The following is a 10,551-nucleotide window of genomic DNA, read 5'->3' on the forward strand; positions in this document are numbered from 1 at the left end:
GTGTATGGCCTTGAATGGGTCTGTAATGTTGACTGTTTTAGACAATTTTATTTTTATTTACCTTTTGTGGGTATATGCACTTGATCTTCTTTGTTTGATGCATATTTTATTGCTTATTTGTGTTTATGCGAATTTTGTTATCGTCATAATATGTGCATGTTTAATTACTTTGATTAGGTGTCACGAATGAATTATGGCGCTGACAGGTGATGTTGTGTTACTACAACGTTTTATTCTGTCGTTTGAATGTGTGCATTTATATGTGACTTACGAAGTGACCGAGTTGCAGGTTATTGTGTGAGCTCAGCTGCGTTCAGCCTTGGGAGCATTACAACGTTTAGTTACCTTGCTATCGATTTTTTCGTGTTTATGTGGGCACGAGGTTTTATTTTGGCGTTTTTAGGCTTTGGTTGTGTTTCTGACCCGGCTATGCACTTGGTTGTGACGAGCCTTGGAGGTCTACAACGTTTCCTATGGTCGAGCCATTGATGTTTTCGTGTACGCCCAAAGTAATAAATGCAGTTGTGACAAGAAATTTGCATGAAATAAGGGTAGCCAACCACTTCTTGTATTATAGTAAATGTGTTGGCAGTACGCCCTTTACGTTACATAGTTGTTTTACATGTAGCACTTTCGGAGTTGTTGAGCATTCCAGGTTCGTGGAACCTCTTTGTCGTTGATGGTGCGCAGTTTGTAAGCTCCCTTGCCGAGTACTGCATCGATTACGTATGGGCCTTCCCATTTGGGCGCCAGTTTTCCGGGCTTTTCTGCATTGGAAGCTTCATTGTCCCGTAGGACATAGTCTCCCGGGTTAAAAGTGCAGACTCGGACTCTGGAGTTGTAGTATTTCTCCAGCTTTGTTTTGTACTTGGCCTCGTTGATTGCTGCCATCTCCCTCCGTTCTTCTAGGAGGTCCAGGTCAATCCTCCTTTCCTCTTCATTGTTGATTAAGTTCATTGAGAGCATTCGTGGAGATGGTAGCCCAATTTCTGCTGGAATGACTGCCTCAGACCCATAGACTAGGCTGAACGGTGTCTCGCCATTGCTTGTCTTTGGCATTGTCCTATGGGCCCACAATATGCTGGGCAGTTCGTCTACCCATCCTCTTCTTTTTTCGCCTAACCTTGCTTTGATACCATCAACGATACTTTTGTTGACTGCCTCTACTTGACCATTCCCTTGCGGGTGCGCAACCGAAGAGAAGGTATGCTCGATATGTAGTTCTTTGAACCATCGTTCGAGGTCGTCTGCTGCGAAGTTAGTTCCGTTATCGGTGATGATTCTGAGAGGTAGGCCGAAGCGGCATATGATTTGCTCCCATATGAATCGCTTGACGACTGCCGATGTGGTTGATGCAAGTGCTTTCGCCTCCACCCATTTGGTGAAATAGTCGACTGCGACTATTATGAATTTGACTGCCCCTGGTGCTTCTGGGAAAGGACCTACCATGTCTATGCCCCATTGTTGAAAAGGCCATGCGGTTGTGACTGGTACTAGTTCATTTTTGGGGCGCATGGTCTTGGGCGCATGTCTCTGGCAGCCACTACACTTCCTCAACTCTTTCACAGCGTATAGATGCATCCCGGGCCAGTAGTATCCGGCATTCATCACTTTTGCTACCACCATTCGAGGCCCGGCATGAATGCCACAAATCCCTTCATGAACTTCCCGGATTAGGTAGTTTGCGTCTTCGGCGTCAACACATCTTAGCAGCGGGCCGAGATACGACTTTCGGTACAGTATCCCATCTGCCATTTGATAGTGTTCTGCTTTGTATTGGATCTTTTGCGCCTCGGCTTTGTTTTCGGGAAGTATCCCTGACTGCAGGTACATGATTATCGGTGTCATCCAGGACGTTGTTCCTGTCTGGATGACACTTACTTCTCTAAGTGGAACGGATGGGTTGTTCAAAACCTCTATGCGCACATCCTTTGCTAGGTGCTGGAAACTTGTTGATGCGAGCTTACTCAGCGCGTCTGCTGGCTTGTTTTCGCTTCTGTTTATGTGGTGCACCTTGTAAGAGTAGAAGGTTTGTAGCAATGTTTTTGCTTGGCTGAGGTAGAGTGCCATGACATCCCCTTTGGCTTCGTATTGGCCGTTGATTTGCCCCGCTACCAGCATGGAGTCCACATGCGCTTCGATGTGTCGGACCCCCATTTTGATCGCCAATCGTAAGCCAGCCAGGAAAGCTTCATACTCTGCTTCGTTGTTTGTACTTTTAAAATCCAGGCGTATGGCGTACGTGAATTCATGTTTATCGGGGCTTACCAGCCTTAGCCCTGCGCCTGCGCCGTCTTCGTTAGACGCTCCATCGGTATATAACAACCATGGCTCTTCTGTTTGCTTTTTCTCAGCTTTTTCCATGGCTTTACACTCTCTTTCTTTGTCATCTGGAACTTCTGTCATAAAATCTGCCAAGACTTGGCCTTTGATTGATGGTCGTGGTCTGAAAACCACATTGTGACCTCCCAGTTCTATTGCCCATTTGGCTAGCCTTCCTGATACTTCTGGCCTTGCAAGGATGTTGCCGATGTTGTAGTTTGTTAGCACGTGGATGACGTGATTGGCAAAGTATCTGCGCAGCCACCTTGAAGCATGAATCAGTGCAAGGACTAACTTTTCCATAATTGCATATCGGGTTTCTGGATCGGTCAAGGTTCGTGACACGTAGTAAACTGGTGTCTGGACACCTTGACGATCGACAATTAGCACAGCTCCGACTGCCCTATCGGAAGCTGAAAGGTAAAGTACCAAAGGTTCTCCTTTGTTTGGTGCGGTTAGGGTTGGCAGTTTGATGAGGCAATCTTTCATCTCGCGGAACGCATTCTCTGCTTCCGGAGTCCACTGGAACTGGCTTTTCTTCAAACAATTGCGCAAGGTTTTGATGAACGGAAAAGATTTTGCGGCATGATTAGCTAGGAAACGATTGAGCGCGGCTAGTCGTCCGGCTAACTTTTGCATGTCTTTGATGTTTGATGGTGAAGGCATCCTTTCTATGGCTTGGACTTTTTCTGGATTCACCTTAAAACCATCTTTTGTGACGATGAAGCCTAAGAACTTTCCTTCTTCCATTCCGAATGAGAACTTTGCTCGGTTCAGCTTGATACTTACGCTGCGTAGCGTGTTGAAAGTCTTTTGGATGTTAGCCAGCATCGTGCCTTCTTCTTTGCTCATAGTTACCAGATCGTCCATATACACCTCTATGTACTTGCCGATGGCATCGCTGAATGTTTCGTTCATCAATCTCTGGTAGGTCGCGCCCGCATTCTTCAAGCCGAAAGGCATCTTGGTGTAACAGTACAGCCCCGTTGGCGTGCAGAAAGCGGTTTTATCCTCATCTTGGACAGCCATTTGAACCTGGTGATACCCCTTGTAACAATCAAGAAAGCATTTCCACCTGAATGTTGCCAGGGAGTCGATTTTTTCGTCTATGTCTGGTAAGGCGTAGCAGTCGCGTGGGCATGCCTTGTTTAAGTCTTTGTAGTCGACGCACATTCTCCAGCTGTCGTTTGGTTTCTTCACCATCACTGGGCTTGCTACCCAAGTTTGGTATCTGACTTCTCTGATGATGCCTGCATTTAGTAGTTCCAGTACTTGCTCTTTCATGGCGTCATGCTTTATATTGCCCAGGTGGCGCTTGGCGTGCACCACTGGTTTTGCATTTTCTGAGACGTTTAGACGGTGCTCTGTAATGTGTCGTGGAACACCAACCATGTCAGCTGGTGTCCAGGCGAACACGTCCATATTCTCGTGTAACAACTTCTTGAGCGCTGCGCGTGTTAGATCGGACATCGCTGGTCCCAGGGTAACTGTTTGTTCTGGGTGAGCGCTGTTCAACACCCATTTCTCTGCCTCTGCGCATGGCGCTGGTTTACTTGCTTTTGTAGGCCTTATTTCATCTGTTGCTAAGACTTCTTTGCTTGCGTATATCAGTGCAATGCCTGTTTCCGTTGGGAATCCGACGGCCGAATGTGGTGCAGAGCAAATCATACTGAAGTCTCCTTAGGATTCTCTTCCTAGGAGGATGTCGTGTCTTGAGTGTGCAGGCAACACCATGAACGTGACTTCTTCTGTTCTTGAATTTCGTCCATCCGAAAGTAACACCGGGAATGATATCTGTCCCAGGGGAAAAACGGCCTCGTTGCAGAAACCAGTTAATGGGTAGTCTACTGGCTCCAAGCGCGCCTTGTCCTCCTGGTCAAATTGATTGAAGCATTGTTCGTATATGATATCCGCGGTGCTCCCCGGATCGATGAAGATGCAGTCTGTCTGATAATGACCAATCACTCCTGGGATAACTATTGGTCGTTTTTCCCTTGGGCCTCCTCTGACAACTGGGAAGATGACTTGCTTCTCGCGCCACGAATCATCCTGTGTGCGCTTGTTGTAATTTTTCTTTGGTCTTCGTGGACCTTCTTGCACCATGTGGGTTTCCAGCTTCCTGAGTTTTTTGTTATCTGGCCCTTCGTCTCTTCTTTGGATTTGGCGGTAGTCGCGCTTTCCGCCTTTGACCAGGTGAGTGAGCTTTCCATCCCTTAGGGCCCTTTCAATTTCTTGCTTCAGGCTAAAACAGTCGTTAGTGAGGTGACCCGTATCCTTATGGAATTCACAGTAGAGATTGGGATCTTGACCCCTTTTGTTGCGCATCTGTAGGGGTGGTTTAAATTGGTGATTTTCAGTGGCCAAGACCTCCGAAGGGGTCTTGGTTAATGGCGTCCACTGTTTCTCTCTGTTTTCTCTCTTTACTTCTTTTCTGTGTGCTATCTGATTGATTGTGTGTCGCGCATCTTCTCTTGGTGGGCTTCTTTCTCTATGACTGGAAGACCTCCATGGCTGGCCTCTGCCTTTCCTGCCGTGTCGGTCATTGGAGTTATGTGCGCGTTGACGGTGGTCGTCACCGGTCAACTGTTTGTCTGTCTGTGCTATTGTTTTGGCGGCCTCAATGAAAGTTTCCCAATCTTTGGGTCCTCCGTCTCTTCCTTTCACGCGCTTGATCAGATCATCGCACTTAACTGCCCTCATGAAGTGTGCGCGCATCATTTTTTCTCCCACATCTCCAATCTCCAAACATTCCTTGTTATATCTTGTGATAAAATCTTCCACGCTTTTGTGGTCTCGACGCCATATGTTTAGGCAATCTGCTGGGTCCCTGGCGTGCCTCCGCTGTTGAGAGAAGTGTGCCAGGAACTTCTCTCTGAAGTCAACCCATGATTTGATTTTTCCTGCTGGCAAGCTGTCGAACCAGACGCGCGCTGCGCCCACGAACGTTTGTGCGAACAGGTGACACCAAGTTGGTAGGTTCCATCCACCTGTTGCTCCTGTGCCTTTGAAAACCTGGAGATGGTCATCCGGATCTGTCAGTCCATTGTATTTGCCAACGTTGTGCGGCAGCTTGGTTTTGTCTATGGCGGCTGTGGCAATCTCCCTGATGAATTTCGAATCTTCAGCCATGTCGTCTGGACGATAGCTTAAGGTATAATCGTGTTCTGCCTTTGGGTTGTACCCTGCGCGCTTTGCGGCTTGTATGCTTCGTGCTCTGGATGAAGTCTGCTAAACACTGTGGTTTCCCCTTTGTATGTAGGGTCGTCTTCTTCTGCATCCCATTCTGTGTTCATATTGCGTGCGCCCAAACGAGCTTGGATCGGTTTTCTTTGCGAGTTGGGATTTTGCACAAAGTTGCTTTCTGTTTCGCCATAGGTATCGCGCGTGTCGTGCGCGCTTGGTCTTCTCACATTTTGAACTGGTCCTTTCTCCGGACGTAGGTTCCACGCGTTAGTCTGCTGAGTTGTATGTGTACTCAGAGACCTTGGTTGTGGAGTTACAAATGCTGACTGGTTAGCTTGTGCTTGGAGTAGAGCTTGCTGTGCACTGAGTTGCGTATAAACTAGGTTTATGGACGCCATCTGTTCGGCATACCAGGAAGCTAGAGTTTTTCCTTCGGGTAGCCCTAAAAGTGCGGAGTAATTGAGTTATGCTTGTTCCGATGGAGCTGAGGGGCCAGCTCCATGGCTTAGTGTCAGCATTGATGGTGGTGTCTGTTGCAATGCCCCGGTCGGAGTTTGGAATGCGGCTCCATTTGTGGTTTGAGTGATAATCCTTGCTGGTGGAGTTTGGAAAGTGGGTCCAGTTGTGGTTTGGCTAACAACCCTGGATACACTTCCAAAGATAGGAGGAAAATCGTTGTTCAGTTGTCCCTCTTGGATGGTTTCGTTCCTTTGACCCCTTTGGACGTGTGTTGTGTCCGAAACGAGTTCGAAGGAAGAAACTTCTCCGTCGACCGGGTGTGAGGGATTTTGTTCGGCCATTTTTGACGAGTGTTTTTCAGTAGAGAAAAGAGATGAGATTGGTTTTGCAAAAGCGGATGGCGCCAATGATGAAACACCGAATAACACGAGGTTTATCGATGGGGTTGTTTCATCTATGGGGTTCAACCTCTTTCCTTACTCGTATCAATGGCTGGAGATCTGCAAAACAGTAAACACCGTCAGTCTCGTTAAGAGGGGGAGAAAGGGGATTTCCCTCTTAACCAGGCTCCGGCGTGAGAATAAGTACTGTTCTGAGAGAAATAAACAGTGTGTGTATAGAGTGAGTATGGAGAGTAAAAAGATCCTCAACCTGAATGATGAAGGGTCCTATTTATAGCCGGAGGGTGAAGAAGGAAGGAGCAGCTGTGCCAGCTGTGCCAGCTGTGGGCGCGTGCCAGCTGTCCGACCAAGGAGAATATCCTCTTGGTCTGCTCTGTCACGGCAGGTGTAGTGGTACACGTGGCGTTCTTACATTTGCCCACGCTGGAGACGTCGTACTGGTGTTGTCAGCTCTGCTCCCCGATTTGTCGCAGGCCTATGTGGCGTTCTGCGAGTGGTGACACATGTTGTCCTTTATGTCGGATAGAGCATCTTTGGTGCCAGCTGTAAGTCTTTCAGAAGTTTCTAGAAGCTTCTGGATTGCTTCGCTGATGTGGACGCCTTGTATGCTCAAAAGTGGTATGGTCCCTGCCATGTAGGCAGGAAATTGGGACCATACCTCTTCACCCGGGCATAACACATAGCTTGAGAGAATTGTCATCCCACCGATCAAAATGGTATCTTAATCGTTAGTTTGTCAATAGTTCTCCAGAATTATTTATCACTATAATCATGTGGTTTATCACTCTAGATTTTTTTATTTTGTTAAGACAAGCCTATTAGCCTACGAATGAGATTTTTTAAGATTGATCATTCTCCTATCAAGATTAGATTTACGGTATGTTTCAATGATATTTGACTTTATTAGTCAAACAACCGATCAATTTAAAAGTAACAACTCTAATTAGTTTATTGACGATTAGAAGAGAAACCGTCATATAGTAAAAACTATTAGAATATTAATATCCTTACAATTATGAAATTTATTTAACGAGGAGGCTATATATATATAAAAAGATTTTATCAAATCCCTCGTGCACCCCATTTGTGCTGTGGAGTAATTAGTAAAAATATAAATATTTTAGCCATTGTAATTACTAAAAAATAAATATTTTAGCCATTTTTGTTTTCGTTCAATTAAAAAACCAAAATGCAGATCTTGCAAAAGCACACGGATACCTATCCGTGTGATCTCCTAACGAGCAATCTTAGCCGTCCCTTTCTTCCAAACAATCCAACGATCCATCTTCTCTGGCGCTCAATTTTCCCCAAAAGAGTTCAAACACCTCCACAAACCCCAATATAAATACACAAATCTCCCAATCATCCATTACACATCCTCTAAACACACAAAAAAACACAAAAACCTTCACCAAAAATGGCAAGAACAAAGCAAACCGCCCGCAAATCAACCGGAGGAAAAGCTCCAAGAAAGCAACTGGCAACAAAAGCCGCCCGGAAGTCTGCTCCGGCGACCGGAGGAGTGAAGAAGCCACACAGATTCAGGCCAGGAACAGTGGCGCTGAGAGAGATCCGGAAGTACCAAAAGAGTACGGAGCTGTTGATCCGGAAACTTCCGTTTCAGAGGCTGGTGAGAGAAATCGCTCAGGATTTCAAGACAGATTTAAGGTTTCAAAGCAGTGCGGTTGCGGCTTTACAAGAGGCGTCGGAGGCGTATTTGGTAGGGTTGTTTGAGGATACGAATCTGTGTGCGATTCATGCTAAGAGGGTTACTATTATGCCTAAAGATATGCAGTTGGCTAGGAGGATTCGAGGGGAGAGGGCTTAGGGTTTTGAAAGTGGTTTATAGTTAGGGTCTATGTTGATGGTCTGTTACTTGTTTCTGTTGTTGATGATCTTATTGTATGGTTTGGAAATGTTATCTTTGAATGAAAACTAGTTGTTTTCTGCAGTTGATATCGGTTTTTGTTTATTTTGTTTCAACCGCCTCAATATGCTTATAATTTCTGAAAATATTTTGTAATGTTGATAAAAAAAGTGTCTGGGTCACATAAATCATGTGCGGGAGTTAATTTAATTGTGTTTGTTTAATAGTTGATGTTTTTAAATTTATTAATATGAAGTAGTTGATGTTTTAAAAAACAAGGTTCAGAAAGTGTAGAATCTACACATTGCAAGTAGCATTTAGTTGCTTGGACCTACCTTCTTATAACAAATCACTATACATGTCACATTTTTTTTCTTTCATTCGTAACATATGAGATTGCAGGTGTGCACATTGTTGTGAAGCTCCTGTAAAAATTTGAGGTCGATAGGACAATTAGATCTCCGGGGAGCGTTCGATCTCTGCTACTTGGTCACGCAAAACAAGAATTCTTGCCCCCTTTTTCAACCTACTCTGAATATATGCAGTTTGATTTGGTGTTGCATATTCCATTTGACCCATGCCACTTTCAAGACCACAAAAACATCAGCATTGGACCTTTAGATATGATCGAATATGAATACCACTATTGGGTGCATGAGGAATTATTAAGCTACGCTTGCAGCTGAAGGTTTTTTTTAATCTCCTTTATCGTTCATAATTATACATTTACTGTTTCAGTAGACCGCAGGACCATAAAAGTTAAGACTTGCCTCAGATATTGCTATGGTTAATGATTTAGCAGGGTATTTGAGTGTTTTTTGGCTGAAATTGTTTCAGTTAGTTAGGTATAATGTGAAATAGAGTTTTGTTTTCCTTTTGTTAAACTTCTTATATCGAATAGAGTAGTTTCTCTTTATTTTTTTCTCAACAAAGTAAGTTAGTTAGGAAACGTGTATTTTTTTTTAATTTTCAATAATAAGATTTGATTAAAAGAAGATCGAAACACCAACGTACATGTTATCAAACCAAGAACGGTCCAGGTTAGCGCGCAACACGTGCAAGGTATTACACTAGTTTGACACAGTTATCATCTATACCATCATATCTCTTCATTTCCTATAGATAAAAAATTGTATCTCTCTCATTTCTTCTTATGTAAATTAATATTACATCGATTATCAAACAGAGAAACCTTTTATTAGGCGCTACCCTATTTTTTAGTTATTTAGTAAATTTTTTTAATACGTGAACCCTTATGCGTAGTACTACCAAAGTGCATTTTACTTGTTCTATCTTGTGTATGGCATGTATCTATGCTAGCCTGCTAGTGCTAAGTGGTGTGTGCTCAACCAAAATAGTTGATGCACGTATGATCGTAGTGATCCGCAGTTACAAATAGTAGTGACTGGGCCTGCATTTTGATCCCTTGGGTTCGAACTATGAGCTTAAACATTTACGTATTTATATCAAAGAAAGTTATAAAGTTTTTGTAAAGAAAAAAGAACAAACTGTTGGATCAGTTCTGTGTAAATATTATGGAAAACATGAAAACATACCTGTCACCGCAGACAGTGCAGTGGAGAATCCAGTGAGAGAAGACGACATGGAGTTCGACATCTTTGTCAAGGTGATCTGGTTCCTCCTTAGGGTGCTAACTGATGATGGGGACTTAGAAAACCGAAAAGGGTATCGGTTAGGAGAGGAGGTCGAAATTATGATGTTATGGCTAATGGGGTGTGTGTAATTGTGTAACTGAGTAACCCCTTAACCTCCACATAATGCTCCTTATATAAGCACCCAGGAGGAAACCTAATTAGTTAATAAGGGTAATATGGTCCATCAACAATTACCAACTAATTATTTAATAGGTTATAATATATTTTGATCTATATTATGTAACTGATTATAATGGCTATAGATTAAATATTATTACATAATATATTTAATCTTACATTCTCCCACTTAGCCGAGTAATCATTTACTATGAGTATTAGATAAGCCTGATGTAACAACTGTCACTAAAATCGATTATTAGGACGATAATTAGTCAATAAGAAATCCCTAATTGAGACACCCAAGTAATTCTGCATTAGCCCTAAAATTTTCAGAACAATCGGAATCAGGATCAGGGCCCCTAAAACTCGAGGGGGCAAACCCTAGTTGACATTTATCTAAATAAAACGTTGGAACAATCTGATTTGTTAATTTAGTTGACTCAGCTAGGCTAGTCCCGTGGGTGGCAAGCCTAGGACATTTAGTTGTCCCTTACGGACCGTAAGGGATCAGGCTTGAGGCCAAATTTTGGCTATAAATAGCCGA

The 10,551-nt window shown here is 43.9% G+C and overlaps 3 protein-coding genes across 3 annotated transcripts; 1 reads left to right on the top strand and 2 right to left on the bottom strand.

Moving 5' to 3' along the window:
• Window positions 1–618: 618 nt before the first annotated feature.
• LOC110902062 lies at window positions 619–3,990 on the bottom strand. Its single transcript, XM_022148802.1, has 2 exons — window positions 1,137–3,990; window positions 619–767 (listed from the first exon to the last, which is right to left on the bottom strand). The coding sequence occupies exons 1-2, from the start codon at window positions 3,988–3,990 to the stop codon at window positions 619–621; spliced, it is 3,003 nt and encodes a 1,000-aa protein (XP_022004494.1).
• Window positions 3,991–4,002: 12 nt separating this feature from the next.
• Window positions 4,003–5,451, bottom strand: LOC110902063. Its single transcript, XM_022148803.1, has one exon. The coding sequence runs from the start codon at window positions 5,449–5,451 to the stop codon at window positions 4,003–4,005; it is 1,449 nt and encodes a 482-aa protein (XP_022004495.1).
• A 2,276-nt stretch (window positions 5,452–7,727) lies between these two features.
• Window positions 7,728–8,321, top strand: LOC110899911 (histone H3.2). The gene has a single exon (XM_022146798.2). It carries the CDS (start codon window positions 7,783–7,785, stop codon window positions 8,191–8,193), a length of 411 nt encoding a protein of 136 aa, XP_022002490.1. The 5' UTR covers window positions 7,728–7,782; the 3' UTR covers window positions 8,194–8,321.
• The last annotated feature ends 2,230 nt before the right edge of the window (window positions 8,322–10,551 follow it).

This window comes from Helianthus annuus, chromosome 8 (assembly GCF_002127325.2).
Source record: "Helianthus annuus cultivar XRQ/B chromosome 8, HanXRQr2.0-SUNRISE, whole genome shotgun sequence".
Classification (NCBI taxonomy): domain Eukaryota; kingdom Viridiplantae; phylum Streptophyta; class Magnoliopsida; order Asterales; family Asteraceae; genus Helianthus; species Helianthus annuus.